The sequence below is a fragment of the Populus euphratica genome, unplaced genomic scaffold, assembly GCF_000495115.2.
Source record: "Populus euphratica unplaced genomic scaffold, PopEup_1.0 scaffold221.1, whole genome shotgun sequence".
Classification (NCBI taxonomy): domain Eukaryota; kingdom Viridiplantae; phylum Streptophyta; class Magnoliopsida; order Malpighiales; family Salicaceae; genus Populus; species Populus euphratica.
In genome coordinates, this window is record NW_011499927.1 from 346,496 (window position 1) to 371,018 (window position 24,523).

At 29.1% G+C, this 24,523-nt stretch overlaps 2 protein-coding genes across 5 annotated transcripts; both read right to left on the bottom strand.

Moving 5' to 3' along the window:
* Positions 1-1,524: 1,524 nt before the first annotated feature.
* Positions 1,525-4,126, bottom strand: LOC105135776 (uncharacterized GPI-anchored protein At4g28100-like). Of its 4 annotated transcripts, none has more exons than XR_844239.1 (3): positions 3,135-4,126; positions 1,908-2,303; positions 1,525-1,612 (listed from the first exon to the last, which is right to left on the bottom strand). XR_844239.1 is itself a non-coding variant. In XM_011040807.1 (2 exons), the coding sequence occupies exons 1-2, from the start codon at positions 3,795-3,797 to the stop codon at positions 1,962-1,964; spliced, it is 1,005 nt and encodes a 334-aa protein (XP_011039109.1). In that variant the 5' UTR covers positions 3,798-4,125; the 3' UTR covers positions 1,687-1,961. The 4 variants fall into 4 exon arrangements, 1 of the variants encoding a protein (XP_011039109.1); XR_844238.1 differs by having other exon boundaries at positions 1,525-1,640; XR_844240.1 differs by having other exon boundaries at positions 1,525-1,652.
* Positions 4,127-12,805: 8,679 nt separating this feature from the next.
* Positions 12,806-15,236, bottom strand: LOC105135777 (laccase-1-like). Its single transcript, XM_011040808.1, has 5 exons — positions 15,064-15,236; positions 14,812-14,963; positions 14,490-14,731; positions 14,270-14,398; positions 12,806-14,193 (listed from the first exon to the last, which is right to left on the bottom strand). The coding sequence occupies exons 1-5, from the start codon at positions 15,169-15,171 to the stop codon at positions 13,085-13,087; spliced, it is 1,740 nt and encodes a 579-aa protein (XP_011039110.1). The 5' UTR covers positions 15,172-15,236; the 3' UTR covers positions 12,806-13,084.
* Positions 15,237-24,523: the final 9,287 nt, after the last annotated feature.

Here is a 24,523-nt window from a genome sequence, read left to right on the forward strand (position 1 = left end):
TTTTATATGGATATTGTAAATATTCAAAGGGTTGATATATGTTTTGTTTCGTTGTAAAGCCACCGCAAATCTATTTTAGAAAGTGATAAGGTGAAATCAATACCCAGTAATAGATTTGGAAGGATGGGATGATCATGTATACAAATGTTTAATTGTCATCATTGCATTAACAATGCATTACCTTTTTCAATGCTTTTTGGTCAATTGTTACAGCTTTAATAGGTCATTCTCAAATATAAAATGAGTTTTTACTTACTTTGTATAATTGGTAACATGATCTTATTGGTTTTTATATGGATATTGTAAATATTCAAAGGGTTGATATATGTTTTGTTTCGTTGTAAAGCCACCGCAAATCTATTTTAGAAAGTGATAAGGTGAAATCAATACCCAGTAATAGATTTGGAAGGATGGGATGATCATGTATACAAATGTTTAATTGTCATATGTGGATAATTTTTATGTAGCTATTTGATTTTCTTGTGTGGATGTGTTTTAAGTATAGATATTTTTATTTCTTTTGTTTTTCTTTAAAAAAAAGGTAAGTGTATTTTCTTGTAGGTCTATATATATATATATGAAGGCTTGTGTTGTTTATTTTTATCAAATGATCAACCTATTAGGAATATGATTCTTAAATAGGTCATGTTAATAGGATGGAAAGTATGTTATTTTCATATAATAAAAATAAATAAATAAAATATTTTTTTTGTATGGTTTGTGTTCAACATAGGATAGTATGGTTCTTAAACAAGTCATATTATTTGAAAGTTTAAAAAATCATGATGTTTTAAAAGTTATATACATGTAATATTGTTTTATGAAATGTTAATTTGGTATGTGAGTTAAGGGTGACATTGGCCAATATCCAATTAATTTGTTTTTGTATCATATAATAAACCATGATGCTACGAGCATAACTGTCTTCAAGGTGATAACATTTATTAATTGATTTTGCCTTTGTTTATAAAAATTCTTTTTCTATTAATGTGTGTATGTGTTTTTTTGGATTTTTTTTTATGTATTAAGATATTCATTATTATTACAAGTGAATTTGGATTGGATCAATCTAACTCCATCAATACTTTTGAGTTTGAATTGAGGCCTCCACGCTAATTTTAGGTGTGTAATTAAATAAAATGGACTTAAATCTAAATTGATCATTATCATCCTCTCAAATCCAGCGCTTACATTGTAAAATTAATTTTTTATGAAAAATAGTTGTAAATATGATGTAATTTATGAAATCTAAATTGATCATTATCATCCTCTCAACTCTCAAATCCAAGGCTTACATTGTAAAATTATTTTTTTATGAAAAATAGTTGTAAATTTGATGTAATTCATGAAAAAAAATCATCTTTGTTTTTAACAAATGAACACATCTTTTAAATTTTTTATTACAAAAAACTATAAAAGGAAAAAAAAAAGAAAATAGTTTTCTATTACTAACACAGCTTTATTTAAAATAGATCCCTATACACACACAGACATCCTACTTAACCTTTTGTTGTTGTTGTTATCCCTAGCCAGTTGGCAGCCACTTCCCCATCATAGATCTTCTTCATGGATGAACCACAGAAGATTAAAGACCCGTTGTGTGATGTTGACATTGCATCAATTTCCCGTGAAGAATTCAGCTGTCTGGAAGGCTGCCCAAAAATAATTCCACCAAACAAAAGAAAATGAACCACAAATTGTCTCATCAATACAAAACAGTATGAGTTCATGGTACATATTCATGATGGAGCCTTGAGGAGACCCACATTACAAATCATATTATCATAAGCTAGCTTGCAGGACCAAACTCCTTCTCTATTTGTCAACAAACCAAGAGAGTGACAAGATTGATTACAAATACAAAACAATTAAGGGAAAAGCATAGCACAAAGCAGAGATCAACATACCATACAATCTCAAAGCTACAAATTCACAAAGTTGAAGAAGCTATGCCCTCTTGTCTAAAATTTGGTGGATGGTACAATGAGTAGAAGATTTAACAAACAAATGAAAGCCATGGCTGCATAGATGGGAACTTGATGACAGATTGACAAAGAATTGTTGGAGATTTCAGAAGAATCTACGGCTAGAGGCATTCCGTCACTGTTGAGAGTGCACGACTGTGGATCAAAGCCATCGGTGCTCAGCATCATAGCTCGTATGACTGCAGTAACTGTGTGAATGTAAGCCGTGCGATTCTTGGCAAGTAGCCATGTAAGACCCATCAACTGGCAATCTTTGTTGTGCATTCTTCCGGTCCTATCCTCTGGCTTGCTTGAATTTAAAGTCTTCTTGTTGTTAAGCTGCATCAAATCATTATCAAATAGAAAAGGTAAACAACAGATTGTTTATCATTGGAGAAGTACACGTTTTGGTGCTTGAAGTTGTAACTAATTATTTGGTGCAACTTCCAATTAAAATCTAATGTAAGCTACACCCTTGTCTTCCAACATCCAACCAATGTAAGAGAATCTAACCGACATAGAATAAAGAAAGAATCTCACTAACATAAAAGTGGTTAAAATTCAGGCATTGCCATAGAGAGTTAAGAGCCCCCAAAGTTTTCAAATTCTCCATGTCCGAATCATAAGAAAGTAGAAATAAAATAACTGATATTTGAAATGTCCAGAATCTAATTGCATATACCACTGTGACAATACATTGAGAATGAACAAAATTCTAAGATCACACAACACCTGTTCTTGCTAGCAACACTCAACAGCAAACCATAATCAGGTCTTAATCCAAGCCAAGCATTGTACTCGACAATGTAAGAAACGATGAATCTTACAGGAAACTGCCTAATAAACAAACGCCAACTCTTACTCGCACTCCAGCCTGGGAACATGGCCACTCCTTCGTCACCAAATTTCTCAGATTCCCACCAATAGAAAATTGGTAATGGGAGTAAAGTAAGGGAAAAAAAATAAAAATGAAGGCACAACTTTCCCAATTTACCAAGTACAGAACATGACACACAAACCCTATCAACTTCTAGATCTTCCTTCCTCCACAACAACCATTAAACAACAAATCAAGACAAGACAAAATAAAACAAGACCAAGAATTGGAAAAACAAAGAATTCGAAGCATTATAATCGAAACTAATTAAAGAAAGAAAGATTCTAGCTTACCAAGTGGAGACTGTTCAGGCACTTGGAGCAGCCACCAAGACCAGGAAATCCATTCACATTGTTACTATTACTCAAGCAATTTCTTTCTAATTTCTTAACTCTCTTATCCCCAACAAGCTTTCCCTTTCGGTTCATAGAAAAGGCTTCAGGACAACTCAGAGGGTGCAATCTAATACCACAATAACAATACACAACATCACAAGTCTCATTGGGCTTGACCAATTCTATGCCTTTCTCTTTCAACCCTTTGGAGAGAGCATCAACACAAGTCTCAGAGTCATCAGGAAGCAAGGGCATGTCATACGATGGAGAACGACCCGTAGTTGATGCTGGGATTACTTCGTTAACTCTGCTAAGTGCAGTGGCAGAGTAGGCAGAGTAAAGCCAAGCAGCAAGAACTGGACAACACCGGGTCCTGTGGAGGTGCCCGTTAGCAGAGAAGCCACTGCCACAAGCTGATTTAATGCCATGGAAGAGTTCATTCGGAAGCTCTAGTGGGCAACCAGCAAGGTTAGATTGCTCAGGGGATGCAGGGATTGTTGCTGGCGGTGTTGGGCCTGTTTTAAATGGTTGAATTGTAGCCGGGTCCGGGTTGGGTAAACCCGTCAGGAGAAGAGGAAAACAAGAGAGTAACAAGAGGAAAGTTAGGATGTTTAGGGACATTGGTGTCAGAAAGAAACGTAGTCTGTACTCGTGGGTTTGCCTTTCAGAGGGTGTTGTCAGGAAGAGTGTGAGATGAATAAAGGGTAAAGGTTAGAGAAGAACGAAGGGAAAGAATGGTGGGGTTATGGAAACCAGAGCTGAGAGAGTGGGGCTGAGTTATTTTTTGGCATTTTGCTAGCTAGACGCATACTATATAGATTATCACAGCTTCGGTTGGAACCAATCCATTATCCTACAGATGTAGAATGATCATTCTAACATCTAGTTATAATGTGTTTTCTATCAAGTGTCTGATCCCACCATTTCTCCTTTTTCATTTTTCTTAATAAAAATGTTGTACAGGATGATGGCGGGCTTGTTTAAAGTGAGTTGGGGAGAGGGGATTAGTGAATAGTATCATTGATTAAATCATTCCTGAGTCAAAAAAGTTCGATTTACGAGGCCTTTATAATGTTAGTATATAAGCATGACTGGTTTTCGTGTGCTTTCCTGGTGCCTGTACTGGTATAATGTACCAATTCTGTCTGGTAACTATGAGGTGATTTAAAAAAAAAAATTACAACAGTAACCTAAAAGTTTGAGCTAAATAACAATAATTAATTTTTTTATAAAATAATATATTTTTATCTTATTGCATTTAAGAAACACACGAAATTTACTAACACATCTTAGTCTCCAAACACATCTTATAATGTTTTTCTCTTCAAAATCCGACATTGTTGCTGCCCCTAACGCCCCAATACTTTCTTATCATACAAGTAAAATAAACATACTATATTATTATTAAACATATGAGTTTATATTTAATTTAATTGAAATAAAATTATTTTTTAAGGTTAAGATCCAATTTAAAGTTTGTTAAATTCATGATTAATTAGCAATAAATACTATCAATTAGGGTTGATTTGATACAATTAAACATAAAAATAACTTGAATTAATTAAAAATTAATTATTTCAATGAATTATGTGTTGCGTTGAATTTTAGATAATTTGTCGAATTAGAAATTTTATGTGAATTGTTTAGAATTAGCTAATAATATTATTTGTTATGCTTAATAATTTCATGCAATGGAGCATGAATATGATAAAATTTTGATGAATTGTAAATTTTATTGAATTTTAGATAAGTTGTTGAATTTGATATTTTCTTTGAATTGTTTGAAATTACTATGAATTTAAGTTTGATTTCATACAATTGAGTATGAAAATATCAATTAAATTTGATATCATGAATTACATTTAATTTTGTCAAGTATGTGTTGCATGAAATTTTGAGATTTGTTTTTTAATTTGATATGGATTTTGAGAATTAAGGTTGAGGTAATGCAATTTAATTAAAATTACATAATATCATTAACGAAAATTCAATTTGTTTCTATTTTTATAGAATGAGTTATAATATATTTATATTATATCATTATAGTGACACTATTATTCTTGATGTGAATAATATTATCACATATAATATTGACGGGAGTAGTTTATTGTTAAAAGATAATTTAGGAATGTCATAAGTGGAAATGAAAGAAACTATTTATCATGAACTTGGGTGAAAATATAATGATATTGATATTGAAATAACTTTGAGGTGCTAAATTGATGAAAATTACTATTATCCAATATTAATTGTATATGATGACAATTTTAAAGCAATGATTGATTTTGTTATCGAAAATGGATTGAACATGATAATATTATATATGAGTAATCAATCAAATTATTTATGTCTCCCAACGTTTAGTTGAATATGTATAAATGCATCACAATTCATTAATCCTTTAAAGTTAGTTGGTGGAGAAAAAAAAACTATTTATTATTGAATAATTTGTTATAAAGGATTGGTCATGCTATTTTTGTGAATCCATGTATTGATCAACATAAGTTTAATTATTTTTGTTAAATAATATTTATGTAGTCTTATTTATTAAGGGTAGAATAGTACTTTTAGTTTAATCTATATATACTTTATTTGTATTTAGGTCAAGGTTAAGCATTCATAATATACAGATTATTCAGAATTCTAACCTCTCTTTTGTGTTTAATCTTAATTTATTTTAACAATTTTGAGTATAGTAACAATAAAGAAGATGAGATGTTAAACCCGAATATGAACGTAAATCTTAATGATGATGTTGGTGATTAAATAACATCTTGAATATGAACATAAATCTTAATGATGATGTTGGTGATTAAATAATACCTTATGTTCCTACATTTGAAGATATTTTTAGGTTTACTTTTGTTGTTCTCATGATTGAATACTTAGTCATAGATATTTGTCAAGAGGCTTTTATTTAGAGGTTGGACAAACATTCAACAATAAAAATAATTTAGTTAATGTAGTTAAATAGTGATTCATTGCACATTAAGTCAAATACTGAATTTCATAGCCAAACTCGATTTTTGTTCAATTACAATATATGTAAATACCTAAATTTAAATGATATTTATATAGAAAACATCATAAAAGGTTGAGGTTGGATTCACTTGAAATAAAAAAGTTAATAAAACTATATACTGGATTCACTTGAAATAAAAAAGTTAATAGAACTATATACATGTAGCTCGATTTTTGTTTAAAAAACTACTATTAACTCATTATAAATTTTAATGTTGTGTTATATCAACTCTTGTGATGTAAAATATTTCAATGATAAATGCAAGCATACAAAATGAAATATCTATTTTAAATACAAAATAAGATTTTTCCTGTAGTTTCATTGGATATAGATGATAATGAACTTTGTAATTGCCTGGCCTTGTTTAAAATTACCAAGCACCTGATGACGTTGACAGATTCTATTCTTACTTCTTCCCCCCCAAGCAAGCATAAGCATAGAGGAAGCCTTTATACAACTTTGCCATTTGCCAGAGTTGTCTGTAAGGGCATGTGACAGCAACTACAAGCAACATAAAGTATCAGTTCTGCCTTGTTTGCCAGAATAAACAAGGCATGAATGTTGGGGTCTGTGCTTGAACTTCTTCATAGGGATTAAAAAATCAAAGCTTGATCTGGTAAAGTTTTAAATTAAACTAAAAATAGTTTAATTAAATCGGTTAAGTTTTCTGTCCGATTAAACAATGAAAAAAATGAAAAAACAAAACGATATTATTTTCATAAAAATAATTAAATTATTCGGTTAACTCAATGATTAATCCTATAATCTTCAAATTCTTTTTCAAATCAGTGTCCAGAAACTATGGCTTTTAAGAGGGGAAAAAGAACCATATATACACAAACATTTCTCATATCGAATGGCAAGCACCTTTCACTTTGCATCTGTAATCAACATCAAGATGAACAATTTATTATTGTTTTTCCTTTGCATGTCAATTATCAAGCAGCTATACAATTCAAAACAAACAAACAATTATTCAAAAAAAAAAAAACTTCAAAAGAAAAAACAGTTAAGAGTGGGATGGGCTCCGGTTACTGATTGAAATTATGATAATAGTTGTAATTTAAAATATATTTTACTTGAAAAAATATTAAAATAATATTATTTTTATTTTTTAAAATTATTTTTTATATTAACAAATCAAAACAATCTAAAATCATAAAAAAATAATTGTAAGTAAAAATAATTTTTTCAAATATTTGAAAACGTGATTTCAACCAAATTATTCACGTGCTTTAAAATTATTCAACCCAAAAGGGTTATTTTTTTTTTTCTCGAACTCAAAAAAAATAAAAATAAAAGAAGGGTTATGATAATATTTCTTGTGTAGAACAATCAATTCAATGAGGTGTGACATGCCATGTTCAGTGCCGACCAAGCCTTCAATTTCTAGCACAGCCAGAGCCCTCAAATTCCAGACAGATAAGAACAGCATTAAATTCTATTAGTTGAGTTCATCAGCTATACATGAGCCTAGTTATTAGGTATGAAATAAATATGCTGAGACGGATTTTCAACTATTAAATGTTAATAATTAAACCGCTCAAATAAATGAACTCATTAAAATTCTACGTAGAAGTTTAATTGCAAGGTTGGCATGTTTTTTGGCGTGCCCTATGGTCTAATTAATGGTTAAATTAACTTGAACACTGAAAGAAAAATTGGATGGGGCTGGGAAGGACTACATTGCTACAAAATACAAAGTTCAAGGGCTTGTCTGCACATATTTGTAGTTTGAAGCCTAAAAATACTATCATCGTTTTATAGGGATGAGACGTGGCATGTATTGAACAGTTAATTATACAATAAACTAGGAGATTTGGGGAAAAGTAACGTGAATCCAGTGTTTTTTTTTTTTTTTTAAGTTGTATCTTTTTCTTTTTCTTTTTTTTTATCAAATTAGTAACTGATTTCTTATGATTTGCTATAAGAAAATATAATTAAAAGAAAATATAATTAAAAGATATCGGACCAAATTATAAAAAGTGGTAAAACGAACACAACAAAATCTTTTTTTTATCCCTTTATTTTTATTTTTCTTCTATTATAATCCGTTTACTTTTTGGAAGCTTTATTTAGGCCTAAAACTTTATTTTCTTTGTTTTTACTCGTATGAGAGACAAGAAAATTTTTTTTATCAATTATTGTCATCGATTTGAGTTATTAAAATAATTAATTTTGATGTTAATAAGTTTTATTTAATAATTTTTATTATAATGTTTTTTCACCTTTATTTTACTTAAAAAAATATATCCAAATTTGAGATTTTTTTTAGATTTGGATTGATTTTGTATCTTAGAATGATTTTTTTCTAAGTTTAAGACATAAATGGGTTTTTTAAAGCACCTAGAGTGTTTTTAGATGTTCTTCAATTGAAAATTAAATTTTTAAAATTTAAAAACTTAGATATTACCATTATAATAGTAGTTGGAATCTAATTTTATAAATAATGAATTATTTATATTTTTAAAAGCTGGGGAGAAAAATAAATAAACTAGGCATACAAGCCCGGGAATGGTTTTCTTGTAAGCCCAACTCGTTTCTTTTTGGTTATGATTTTCTTTTTATATTTTTAATGAAACCTTTTTTTTTGTGCATTTTTTAGTTTGAGTTTTTCTTATTTAAATTTTGACTAGGATACACCCTTATATTTTTTAGATAGTTAATCATTCAATTAAACCATATAATTTAACGTGGTTAACAAATAAATTAAAATATAAAAATATAATCAAATTACCCTTGTGTATATTATAGCAGAAACACTATTTACACAAAATCTCTCTGCTCAAATATAATATTTCTCTCTTTTCAAACATGATTTCTCTCCACTCTCAATAATCTGAACCCAAATCAAACCTAATTTGGTTTTTTATTTGATTTTTTTAATCTCGAGCTGCTGAAATCTCTCATTTCTTAAAGCAATTAGTCTTTTTTTTAAAAAAAAAAAACCCTCAGAAAAACCCAAATTAAAACTTATGAAAACCCTAATATTTTAATCTTTTGAACTATTATTTCTTCCATTAATGTGCAGTTTGGTCAGTCAAAGAAGTTGACGATGTGAATGAAACTCGCGAATTTGATTTGGAGGTGAATTTGAAATTCAAAACTTAGAACGTAGCTAAATTCAGGTCATATTTTGTTTCTGTTTGTTCGCAGAGAAAATAGAGGAAAATAAACAAGTTTTTGAGATGTTTATGGCATCTTCATGCGAGTTTAAAATTTCTCTCAGTTTGCGTAATTTTTCCTTTGTTTTCTCAAGAAATCTCTGGGCAATTCATTTTGTTGTTCTGCCGCTGAAGAACGTTTGGTTTCGACTACAAGAGATGGGGATATTCAAGAAGCCAAGGCCTTATTGGAATACAACCCAAGGCTTGCAACGTACTCAACATCTGGTGTTCGAAAGTCTCCACTCCATTACTGCAGCTCAGGGTCACCATGAGGTATTTTGTGGTTAATCTTTTATATTGAACAATTAAAGTGTTTGTCTCTCTTGACATTCTCAGATTTTATGAGTTTCTTCTTGTGTTTTGTTCTTAATGTGGTATTTGATAGGTTAGAAGATATTGATTGGATTGAACCAGACAAGATTAGATTGGACATGGCTTGGATAAATAGTTATCTTGTCAAGTGTTTGATATGCTTTGGATTTAACTGGATAATTTAATTTATTTTATGTTTGTTATTTATCCTATTTAAAAAACCAAGTCATCCTCCCGTTTAAGAAAATTGCCTAGGCTTTTTTTCTTTGGGCTAGACATGTAAACCAATCTCTCAAGCCTGGATGCCTAATTTCTTTTTAAAGGGCCATTTATTTTTTAAAAATTCACTTTTTTTTTTAATTTATAATAGAATTCACTATAAATAAAATTATTAAAATGATATTTAAAAAACTATCCAAATGTGTCATGGTTTTCAAATAAAATTTTAACTTTTTGTAGTAATATTAAAAATTACTTTAAGAATCATTATACTTAAACCTAAAATGCAATTTTTTAAAAACAAATTACTCATAAATATTCAATGAAAATATAATGTATTTTTTATTATTTTTCTTTTGTAATTTTTTAAAATAAATTTTATATTAATCATTCTTTTAATTTTTTTCCTACAATAGTGTAAAAATTATAAAGTCTTTATTTTTTTTATTGAAACTTGGTTTTCATATCATTATAAGTTTTATTTAAACACAATGCTTATGATAAAAAAAACATATATCTAAAAAATAAATGAATAAGAAAATGGAAATTTTGATTGAAGAGATCCTTTTTTTTTCCCTCAATTCAAATAATTGAGATTTTTTCAAAAAATTATTTTTATGGCCTTTAGTTTTAATTAAAAAACATGCTACTAATAAAAAGACATGTTTTTTCTTTTGAAAGAAATATATGAATAAAGAAACTAATTAACAAAATATATTTATTTTCTGAAATTTAAATCATTGTGTTTTTTCAAATATTAATCTTAATTATCATAAAATTAAATAAATAAATTTTCAAAAACTTCCCTGAAATATCATGTGAGCACAGTGACTAATATATATATGGTTTGTTTGGCATTATGCGAAACCATTTTATTATTATTTTTTAAAATGAAAAAACAAATATTTTATTTTATATATTTTTAAATCATTTTAATATATTAATATCAAAAATAAATTTTAAATACTCACAAACATGCATGTCAAAGTAAGAAAATATATTAAAAGACAAATAACTACTTTGAGCCTTGATGCCGACACCTTGAAGGAACTTTTTAACTTTCTTGATCACTGCCACACAATTGCTATTTTAATCAACTTAGCTATAATAAAAAATTTAGCATTTAGTTTTCACATATATTTTAATATTTTCGGTGATAGTGTAAAATTCTATCATGATATTTAAGAATCACCTTTACTATCACAACCGTTAAAGTTTTAGATAGTGTTTAGTATTTTGATAATATTTATTTTTTAAAGTATTTTTATTTAAAAATATACTTTTTATTTAAATTTTTAATATAAACTTATAAAAAAATCCAAAATATAAAAAATATTAATTTAAAAAAATATCAATTTTTTTAAAATGAATAATTACGCTAATACCCTCTTAGTCATTAAATTACGTAACTTTCTACTCTTTATACTTAAATTAGTGAGGCTGATAATGAATCCATTGATCATTTAATAAAGGGAAATCAAGATCTTGGAATTTAGATTCTATGAACAATAAATTGGTATCAAGAAAATATTATATGATATTGGTGAATTTTAGGTAGTTAGATTAACTAATTCTATGAACAAGAAATTGGTGTTATCCGTACTGTTTTCGGGTCCTTCTCAGCCCACTTGCAAGGTGCACCCTGCAATTTATAGCCCCACGATTGCCTAAGGGTCATATTAAATGGGCTTATAGGGGAATAGGCCACTATCACTTAGGCTTTATTTGGGTTGCACTCTGCAGAAAAGCAACACAAAACAAATTGCCACGAGGTAGTTGAAATTAAGAAAAATAAATAAAAATGCAGACATAAAATATTTTATATCAGAATAATGTAATTATAAATCCTTTCAACAATAAAATTTTTAAACTACGTATTAGAGTAACATGTTCTTTATACCATGATTAAATTGTGATTTTCGAATTATGTGAGGACAAAATAAATATTTTATCTTTTTTATAGTAAAATAATTTTGTTACCCTGAAATAATAAAATAATAAACTTATATCCAGAGAATTTTTTATCTTTTAAAATTTTTTAATCATTGTAAAATAATTTAATTACCCTTAAAAAAATTAAATAAGTATTAAACATTAATAATAAAAAACATTTTACATGTGCCAGCAAGTGAGACCCTCATCTTTCTAGTGACACGTGTGGAACCTATTGATAATCAAATACCTCATTTTATGGTTGCGTTTGAATAGTTTAAGTGGCTTCTTTATGATGAGGTGATGTATGTGGCTAATACCTTTCTAGTTTAATGTCAATGCTTTTTTCTTTTATTTTTTTCTCTTTTCTCCCTGAGTTTTGTGTCTATCCTTCAAAATTTCAAATGTTAGATTGATTGTGAATTAATTATTTTTTTTATTTTTATTCTTTAAGATTGAATATTCTTTAATTTCCTCTTTAATTGTTTATTTTGATTCCATCTCTTAGACTCTGAATTTAAATAGTTAGTTTGAGTTTTTTTTAGATTTGTTTTTAGATTTTTTTTTATATTTTGTTCTTTGATATTGGGTTATTTTATTACAAGTTTCCTTGATTATTTTATTGTTTAAATTAGCCAATTTACTATCATTACTGTTTTTTTATGACCTAATTCATGTTTTCTTTTTATTCTGGTCTCGAATCATGTTTTCTTTTTATTTCTTAAAACGCCCTTGCATTCCCCAGAAATAATTTTTAACCGATTAAAAAATTACTAAAGCTCTGCGGGCCACAAATCAAGTAAAACCTAAAGAGTGATGCTTACCACAATGCTGAATGCAACATCAATGCATAGGCAATATTTGGTCACTGCATAACAAGACATGTTAGTTAATTTTGTTGTCCTTTTATTGATGTTCTATATACATAGTTTTTTCCCCTGCAAGGAGAACTTACATTCTTAAACAAATAGGGTAAATAAAAGAGAATAAAATCTTGCCAAATAATCTCAGGCATTACTTTGTCTCGCCCGAAAACTACAAATTTGCACCAGGTACTGCCAAATATCAGTGCACAAAACCGCACTATACTTCTCCACTTGCCTCTTATAAAACAACCCTACTTGCAAACCAAACCATGTAGCTATTTGTGCATCCATGGAAAGAAAATTAAAAAAAGAAAAGAAAAGAAAAAACAAATTGAGGGAAGATTCTTAAATGCGGCAAGGCGTTGACTGGTGTCTAAAGAAGATGATTAATTAGCAGGAGGGAAGATCTTGAGGCGGCGGAAGCAACCTTTGAGATGGTTCCTGACCATTTTGGACAATAAAGCCAGCGGCAAGACCCCACGAAGTATGTTGCTCTAGGTGACAATGCATGAACCAAACTCCTGGATTATCTGCCTTGATCCTAATAGCAGCCCATCCCCCACTTGGAACCGCCACTGTATTCCTCTCTGGAGGATCAACAAGATTGTATCTCTTCGGATCCTTGGCTTTGTTGAAGTTTCCAAATCCACTCCCAACAATGAAGAAGTTGTGACCATGGACATGAATTGGATGGTTCTCCAAATTAAGAAAACTCGTGTCTTGCAGCACAATCTCTAAGTTTGTACCATAGGGCACTACTATAAGTTTTGTGCCAAATTCTGTGTTCATGTTTTGAGACAGTGGATCTCCTCCTGTATAATCGAAAGCATTTGGTGGTTTTTCTGGGAAATCGGAGGAGAAACTAGTGGTGGTTAGGTTCTTGTAATAGCTTTCTAATATTGAGATGGAAGGGCGAACAAAGGATTGGTTGTTCATTGAAGCAAAGAATTTCTTGCCCCTGAAACCTAGGCAGGTTTTTTTTGCAGGACAGTCTTGAAGGTTAAGGCTTATAGTTGTTATCACTCGCTTGTCAATTGTTTTAGGCACATTACATGGGTACTCAGGAGACGCAAGGCTTTTAATGTTGCCCGAAAATTTTGTAGCCAATGTAGTGTCTTCCATTGCTGGAAGGTTGTAAAGTTTAAGGCTACTCGGATTAAAAGGAGGTTTTCCTCTCCGGTTCCTCGCATTTTTGTACCTCAAGAAACTAATTGTGGTGGAGTTGTTGAGGGGGAAAACAGAAGTAAGATAAGGCCTTGCTGCCATCGCAAACATGCCCGTGGAGTCTGGAACTTGGTTTGCTGTCATTAAAACAGTTGTGGTTTGTCCAGGAGCAATCATAATGGATGTGGTTGTGAAGGGCTTAGTGTAGACTGCATCAACCTCTACAACTGTCAATTTGTGTTTTGCTATTGCAAAAAAAAGCTCATTAGTTAGAGCTGCATTGATGATCCTAAGCATGTAGGTCCTGCCATATTCCACCGTCTTGATAAAAGTATCTACAGAATAAAATTGCAAAACCATTTTAGATCATCGTCATTTTTTATTACAGAGAGACAGTACAGTTACAATTACCTCTGTTAGAGCAAGGATAAAGAGGTCCCGGCATTCCATTTATGGTGTAAGCGTCGGAACTATCTGGCCCTGCTCCTGTCAACATCATTATTTTTTCAACTTCATCGGGATCCCCATTCCACCATTCACCTGCATTTTGTTACACGTAAAGCATGTCAAGAATCAATAAAAATATATCTGATCGCTTGTCTATGGAAGATAATGAACATTTAATTATTACCCAGAATGATAGGGATTTCAGCTTGAATCTGAGCTAAGAATGGATACGGCATGCGAGGATAGATTATTAAAGCACCATAGACAGATGCTCTTTGCCAAGCATAATGAGCATGCCATAGCAATGTGCCTCTTTGGTTAATAACAGAGAACTTGTAGGTGTAAGACTGGCCTCCTCTTATGGGGCATTGGGTAATGTAAGCTGGTCCATCAGCCCATCCTGTTCTGAGCTGCCTCAGTCCATGCCTGTTACATTTCAAGAATTACATGCTTCATGGTTTCTATTTTTTTCCTCGCAAGTGTCAAACACAAGAACGTAAACTCACCAATGAAGAGTAGTATTATGAGCAATACGATTTTTGACTTTAATCTCAACGCGATCACCCTCGTGAACAGCTATGGTTGGGCCTGGATACTGCCCATTCACCGTTAGAAGTTGCTTGGTAGTGCATAGACGAGTTACCTTCTTCCACTCAACCTGAAAACATACACGAAATTGAATGATTCCTGTGTTCCAATAAGTCTGTACATATGAGTTTGAAAGGCCACTTAGATATGTCCATCCATGGCTAGCATACATTTAACTGAAACCTTCTAGTTGTTTGCGAAGAACAAAATGGTACTGCCCCGGCGATTATAACCAGTGATACCAGCAAAATACCACAATTTTTGTGCCCACCCTCCATTGCTACCTATATCAGAAGCTACTGAGAAAACAAACCAATGAATCAGAGAACAATTTATAGCTAACGAGTTACACAAACATGCATGTACCCCCGCTGTTTGTAGTGGAAGGTTTACATATGCCATGATGATTCTCTGAATTATTAAAACTTAATTATATTATATATGTCAACTTCAATAATTCGATATAAGGACAGATTCTTATGATGCTGGATGCATGGGTAGGTTAAGAGTGACCATCGTCCGACGACATTTCTGGTAGAGCTTAATTTGCTTTCCACCAAAATTTGTTTGATGCGCTTGTCTTCACTAACTGAAGAAAATAATCAAGAGGCTTAATTTTTATAGAGCAAGAGTAGATCATCATCAGTTTCAGCCTTCGAATCGTCTGATAGGCAAACCCAGCTTTATTCTTGCTGTGATTTACTTATCCACTCCCTTTGTCACGAAGCACACAAATTGGATTCTAAAGTAAGGCCGAGTTGGTGAGAACCGAATCAAGCCAAGGGTGGGGAAGACCAGAATCTTCGGTTTACCAAGACGGCACAAATTCGTTGTAGTTTCCCCTGATTCTATCATGGGATTTGGGATCGATATTGGCTGGTCATATTAAGCGTGGCAAGAGTGGCTAGGGAGAAGAGGAGAGTTTGATTTTACGGCAATTATGCCGCCACTTACCCCGAAGTAAAGTTGGCTAGTGACAACATGATGAGTGTAGCTTAAGAAGTGTATCTTAACTGCTTTAATTATAATTATAGATTTATGTTTTAAAAATTATTAATTTAAGTTTTATAAATATTAAGATTATTGAAGATTTATATGATTATTAATTTTGGAATTTATGAAATTAGTTGAGGTGTGTATAAATTGACCTGGATATCCATGCTAATAATAATAATAAAAAGTTGGGTGTGAGAAACACTGAAAGGATATAGTTCAATTTGGATTTATTTTTTAGAAATTAATAGTTTGAGTTTTACAAATTTTATAACTATTAAAAATTTAGACGGTTATTAATTTCAGGACTTATGATGTTAATAATGAAGAAAAAATTATCTCTCGAGATTTTACTGAATATCATAAATTTCAAGACTAATAAAAATTTATATGGTTATTAATTTTAAAATTTTAAATAATTAATTATGGTATTAAAAGCTGGTCCGAATATATACGGTTTAAAAAAAAATTGCCTCCGTGTATGTGGTCATTTTGGAGACGATAGGGCTGTGAAAGAACAGATTTGGTTAGAGGTCAAAAGCTTCCAAATTACCATGAAAGTTAGCTATGGCCTCAGTGAACTTGTTCAAGGCCATCGAAAATTAAAAGCAGAGGTGGCCATGGTCTCCATCTCCAGACCATCACTCCTAAAATCATCATGATTCATGATAGCATAATCCGAACTCCAGGCCTCCAGTTTTGAAGTTTCAAGGTTTCCTTTATTATTATTTTTTCAATAAATACCATATTCCGAGCTTTAGTGCTGAAATCACGACTACGAAATTGAAATGCCATATCATAATAGTATTTTTCAAACAACTACCTTTATTATATAAATTTAAGGACATCATTAAATCTTGTTGAGTAGAATTGTGATATATATTTTGTGTTGAGTCTAATGGCATTATGGCAAATGCCATCTGATTCTAAGTCTAATAGATCTAATAAATATATGTACATCATAATTCACTATTAATAGCCGTTTGTTTGAAAAACAAATGAACTAATGGAGGGAAAGATGGGGAAACGACATCTTAACCTTTTACCACAAAATTTTTCAAGAATAAGAAGAGGAATGGAGGTTAACTTTTAACCCTCTACCAGAGTTTATATAACTTTGACAAAATATTTTGTTGGTCTTTGAACGGTGATTCTTTTGGAAAAACCGATAGAATCATGGAAGACAAAATATTGTCAAAAAAACCATATCATTAGTAATTTATATATTGTTAGTGATTTGTTGATAATATATATTGATAATATAATCATCGATGAATTTATATAAGAAAAACAACTCCAAACAAAAAAATTATTGATATTTATTTTGCTAGTGATTTCATTGGTTATTATGGCATAATAAATTGTTAGTAATTTTATCGGTGATCATATGTATATTACTAATAGAATTACACCATTGGAGATTCACAATTAATAATGGCAAATTTGTTAGTAATTTTCATCTATAATTATAAGTGAAAAAGTCCTATAATTTTTTTAAAACTCTGTGGTACTTTCCTAAAGGCTTATTCTATTGGTCATTTCGCGTGATTCAAAGTCCGTTGGTAATTCTATCATTATTGTATTTAATGTTGTTTTAAAAATAAAATAAAATAAACAAAACAAGGAAAAAATAATAAAATAATAAAATAATAAAACTAAAATAAAAAACCAAAATTTTATAATTAATTTTAAAAATATCATTGAATACAATTTATCTAGTAGACAATAGATGGAGGAGGAGGAGGAGGAGGCGAATCTTCATCCAAACCAGAAAGGCAACAAGGTAGACAACATATACCAATAAGGATTGAAAACAACTGCTCGAGAAAATTAACTTTTTCCCTCAAGTTGGCTACCTCAAATTTAAGTTGGGCCGTTTTAGCACTAAACTAGGTCGTCTAAGCTTCAATTTGTTCTTATATAATAACTTGGATTGCAAAAGATTACTAACTCAAATTTGATTGCATGGAACCAAGAATCAATATAATATGGCTTGGTCGTATATCCTCAGCTATAGTGTTAGAGATATCATAAACTAGATTTTTATCAAGTCCATTATATAATCTAGTCTCTAAGCATAAATCTGAATCAAGTTTTGAATAGGTTGAAGGATTGTCCTTATATCTTTCTTGCAATAGAGTATTATATGTTTTCTATTGTCCTTATATCTTTCTTGCAATAGAGTGTTATATGTTTTCTAAAAAAAAAAAATCATCAAATTCATAACAATTTTTAAAAAAATTATTGAAATCCAACTTATCATAAACTTTTTAGCTTGGTTGTCCATTAGCTGCAACACCTATTATTAGTGACATTAATGTCACTAGCTCCTTTCAGGACAACTAATCAAATTAATCTTTCTATGACATATACATTTCAACAAATACTTATTAGTTACATACATAACAAATTCACTTTGTTGATCAAAATATACATTTTACACATAAATGCATAATCTCATTTACATGTATCAACTATCGGGTTTCACACTTAAAAGAACCATTAATAACCGAGTAAGTTAGTCACGTCGACACACTGGCTCCACTCAAGGCAACCAGTCAAATCAACCCTTTCTTGATATTAACATTATATAAATGCAAACAAATTTATGGAATTTTGTAGTTTATAATACTTAAGAAATTCTTTAAGTAGGAAAAGGTGTATTAAACCTACTTGAAGTTGGTGCACGTGTTGTTCCTCCTTGCTGCTATTTAATCTTTATAACCTTCCTTGTACCATGCATTAGGGATTCAATTATCTTCAATAGTACAACCGCTATCACAATTTCATTTCAATTCTCATTTAATTATTACTTTTAAGCCAATAGTAAGAAAAATCATTAAAATACCTTATCCTTACAAATTTTCATATTTATATTTATTTTTATAAATTTAGATGTTAAAACCCTCTCCCAATAACAATTCCAAGAAAAGATTAGAATTTTTTAATTCTAGTAGATTCAACCTAACCAACTTAGAATATTATTTAGTGTTTTAATCATAACTAAAGTTTTAAAACTTGGTTTTAAGCATGATTTGTCTATTTGAAAAGTTAAGACATAAAGCTATTACTCTCATGATAAAAAGAACACCCAGTTTTTCCATTTACATGTATAAATCACCCATTATGGTAGCATAAAAAATATATCCAGTATTATATTGATTTAGACCTTCATATATGGAGTCATATAACTCCAAATTAATTCATACCAGTTTCACTTAAAAGTTAACACTCATTTATACAACTTTTGTAAAGAAACCAAATGCCATCATATTAAAGTTTAAAATCAGCAATCACATTATCATTCAAAATTTATCTAGAGTCATGTATGTTTAGATTTTTACTTAGTTTTTAGTTTATGTATGGAGTTATATAATTCTAAATTAATCAAGCCTAGGTCTATTTAAAAGTTAACATTCATATCTACAACTTTCTTGAAAAAATCAACTATAAGTTCTATTGCTTTCAAGCTCTCGATTAAACTTTACACAACATCATCTTCACCTTTCCGAACAAATAAACAAATAAAGGTATTGATTAAAAATCTAGTTTTTTCCGTTTGATTTTTTTTCTTTAAAACCAATATCATTCATGCATATCATAAAATATTTTATTAACACCATAATTCCTCCATTTGTTTGTTATGGATAAAATGGACATTATGGTCATCCTAGGTTGCTTTTCATTTTCTTTCTCATATATCAATTTAACTTATCACAATTGAGTTTAAAAACACACTTTCAACATAATTAAACATAATTTTTCTATCAGTTTTATCTATCTCATCCTAATCCTTTCATTCCATCATTGGTTGAAACCTTGATAAACCAAAAAAAGAATTGATTTTTCTTTAATTTTTATGTTAATTTCACAATACATATTAATTATTCAAGCTCGAGAAACAATTAATTCAATTAAAATCATCATTTAAAATAACCCATCACTTAAACTTTAACTTTCCATAACACCAACATTCATACCTAAGCTCTAAAACATTATAAAACTTTGATCAATCATGGCAATAGAGTTTCTTACCCGTTTTCAGCAATGAATCAATGAGTATTTTGTAAGGAGAACTTAAATCTTTTTCTTCCTCTTTCTTCTTTCTCTCTCTAGCTCTTAAACTTTTCTTTTCCAAGTTCTAAAAAACCTTGAAAAGGCTTGAATCCTTCTTTTAATTCCCTTGAAAACCTTCTTTAATCACTTAAATGTAACTCTCTCGAGGTATTTCTCTTAAAATTTTCAAAACAAGGAAGTGAAACTTTATTGGTGCATAAAGTTCTGACTATTCCAAACTTTTTAAAGAAGTGGCTTGCCTTTATTTATATTTTTTCCACTCATTTAAGCCTTAGGTGTTTTTCAAGTAAACTACTTAGATGTTGACCTAAGTTACAAAGACTTTTTGAAATTAATTTCCAACCCAAGGTAGTTCAACATGCCATACAACTTGATACAAAATTTTAGATTAATGTGATTATCGGATTAAAAGTTATGCCCGATAACATAAAATTGGTTGGTTGTGATTTTCCATTATAAATCTGAATTTTCTTATTCAATCCTTACATAAATTATATAAATTATTCCTTTAAACCCTTGAGATAATCTTATTATTTTAGATATTTTTTATTTTTATTTCTTTATCGGGTTTATTACCATTTCACAATAACGTTACTGATTTTTAATGAGTGCTTGCACCTTCCTATTATACTATCCTTTATTATAGTTTATTATTTATAATATCAATAATTATTTGGGATCATTTTCTTATTTTTCTTATTCTCTTATCTATTAAAACTCATTATTGGTTTTGTCATCATTATGAATTTTAAACTAAATTGATAATTCATGTAGAAACCCAATATATAATTTTGTATGTAATCATGGAAATCATTATCTCCATTTAACATCATATTCTCTATTATTTATATCGCTTACTCATTTTTCTTTTTATTTTAAATTTCTATTACTCGTGGGTTATTTATACATTTGGTCCTACTTTTACGCAGGGTTTACAAGTTTAAAATCAATAAGATTGATAAATATGCTTATGTGAAAAACAAATATAAAGGTTATGTTATTGTATATCTTGTTATGGATGACAAGCTAATCTTGAGTAGTAATATATACATGATAAAGTCTACCAAAAAGTCTTTAACTAATAAGTTTGACATAAAAAACTTGGGTGTTGTAGATGTCATGCTAAAAATTAAAATTTTTATAATATTTTATAGATTGACATTTTCTCTCAATCTCATTATATTAAAAAAAATCTGGAAAAAGTTTTTAAAGGTGATAATAACATTATCAAGATATTAATAGACACAAGTGTATATATGTCCAAAAATAAAGGTGAGTGAATATATCGATTACAATATTCTTAAATAATTAGAAACATGATGTATGTAATAAAGTAACGCAACTAGCAAGCATAAAACCTTTGACTATGAGCTACATCATATTGGATGCCCAACGATACTAGATAGTGATACTTATAGTGATGTAAATTGGATATCAGTGATATTTTCAAACTTTCTTGTATTTGTTTGTCATTAGAAAAGTTTGTCAATGGAAAACACTTTTCTGTCGAAGGAAAATTTAGCTTGATTTCTAGAAAAATGTTTTTCTTTTATTTTGGGTGGAAAACAATTTTTAAAAGTTGTAAAAATTTAAAAATATCATATTATTTATTGATTATGTTAAATTTGGTCCTCAAACTTTTAATTATTATATATTTTGTTTAAATTTTTTTTCAAATTCATCCCTTAAAATTTGATATTTATATTAACTTTGGTTCTTATTTTCATAATTATTATTTACTTTTCTCTTATCATTTTTTACATTGAGATTTTTTATCTATTAAATTTAGTCCTCATTCTTTTGATTGTTACTTATTTTATTTAAAATAATTTATAAAATTATAATTATAACTGTTTTAATTTCATCATCTTTTAATTTTTTTATTTGTTACATTTGATCTCTATTATTTTGATTATTATTTATTTTATTTGAGATAATTTATAAAATTAGATTTTTTTCAATTCCATTCATATTCATTTTTTTTATTTATAAGATTTATTTCTTATTATTTCAATAAATTTTTTAAAAAATATTAATATGCTATTTTTCAGCTAAAAAAAAACATTAATAAGCTATTTTCCAAGTAATGTTTCAAAACATAAGCAAACTCTAGAAAGTATTTTTCAACTTACTTTCCATAACACTATCAAACATAAAAAAATAATTTACTTTCTTGGAATTCACTTTTCATAGAAACCACTTTTTAAAATGAAACTACTTTCCTACAAACAAACAGGGTCTAGATATCAAAGGCTTGAAATCCACTTGAGGACATGTCTTCACTCTCAGTGGAGCAATTATATATAGAAAATCCTCTAAGCAAATATGCATCGTATGGTTTATAATGAAATAAAAGCTTATTGCTCTCAATCGAACTAGAGAGGAAGTCGAGTCATTTTGAAATTTCTTAGAAGATATTCCATATTAGCTAAAGTCAATACTTACAATTTATATCATTGATAATTATTAGTCAACAACTGGAAGATCACAAAATAATGTATAACAATAAGTCTAGACAAATACATTATAAATATAAAATAATTAAACACTTGCTCTTGTATGGAATGATTTCCATTGGCTTAATGAAAATATTATAGATCTTTTTACTAAAGGCTTGATGAGAGAGCTTATGAATATTTCCATTACGAGGAATTGACTTACTTCTTTTAAAGATGAAAAAGTGTTATGATAGTGATTAGTACTTAAAAATACATTTTTATCAAGATTCTATATCATCATTTTCATTTGAAGTAATAATAATTCCTTAACTAGATCATGCTTTATAATAACAAGTCTGATAATGTAAGATAGCTTTAATTTATGATAAATGCTCATTTGAAATATAAGTATATCTCATAATTCAAATGAATGATTGAGTGACTAGCTATTGAAAGTGAAAGGATAAAGAAAAAACTAAGCTTAAAGAGATGTTGATTCAATTCAAACTGGAACACTGTTTAGTTATTGAGTCATATCTAGAGCTATAGATCTTGGATTTTAGTTTGGTTTATATAGCTAGAAAACTAAGATATAGGCCTAAAACATTCATAAGAGTCCAAGACTCAATTCTACTATTTGGAAGTCCAAATCTTAGCATAAAAAAAGAAGTTTGAATTTATTCTGTAGCCTAGATATTTTTCAGTGTTCAGCCCATATCTCAAGTTTTAGAAGTCTAAATGACCTCATTCTTGTTTTGTTGGAAAGCTGATATAATTTCTCAGAACTTTCATGAGACTATCTATTTAAATTCTAATGTTCGTTTTCTATAGATAAGAAAATAAAGATTGTTACCAAGTCAAGAAGTGGTCACCCACTCAATAATTAATCATCCAATCAATAGTTTGAAATTTTTGCATATAAAAGGAGGCATTTTTGCATATAAAAGAAGGTATTCTAATTTTTAGATCAAGAACATATTCTTATCCTCCCTCTCTTTATATTTCTGTAAAGCTTAAGTTTTACTTATAGTAATCGCTTGCTTATTCTTTTCATTTCATTTTCTTTACATAGCTAACTTATATCTTATTTATGTTCTTATCTTGTTTATTATATTTTTCTTTTTCATTATGTTTGGTTAAGTTTATCATGTCGAAGTGAAAAGGTTACACTCATGGTGTAAAAATAAGTATAATATAAACTCAACATGGACTTTAATGTTTGATACTAACATGTTTTTTATTTTTTATTTTGTTCATTTTTAATACTTTACTTGTTAAATGGTTAATCTAAATTCATGTTGTGTAACTCTTGGTACAACAAATATTTGATTCTAAATTCATGTTGTGTAACTCTTGGTATAACAAATATTTGATATTTTTATATCCCAACTGTATGGTATAACCGACACCTATGCTATGAAAGGAAATTGATTTGTTGTTAATATAAATTAGCATCATGAATACCTGACAACATTTACAAGTATTATCATTATTCGAATAAGATAACTAATATAATCATGTTAATAATTTATAATCTGATTGTAACCTTTCTTGTGTGTGGTTTCTAGTTGAGTAATAAAAAGAGTTTATACAATACTTGTTTGAAATACCATTAGTAGATCCTCTAACCTTGATAATTATTTTTTCCTTATTTAATCCTTATATCAATATCACATCTCAATAATTCTCTTCAATTCCTTTTAATTGATTGTTTAAAATTTTATATACTTCACATTCCTATGGTTCGACCTCAATTTTGTTGAGTTATTTATTACTTTGACACATGACACTTTTATTAACACTCAAACAAATATTATTTCCTACCTATTTCTATGATAAAAAAAAGAAGAAGTTATCTACAACTTGACAAGGACAATTTGTGCTTTTAATGATTATCACATCATGGTTAACCAAGTGGAGTATCGCAAAATACTCTTAATAAAATATCATTTATATCTTTGAGAATTAAAAAAAAGAGAGACTAAATTCTTTAAACTACCTGATTAGTCATTAAAGTGCATTTTTATCAAGGTTTTATATCATCATTTTACACTTGAAGTATCAATAACTCCTTAACTAAAGCATGTTTTATAATAACATATCTAATAATATAAGATACCTT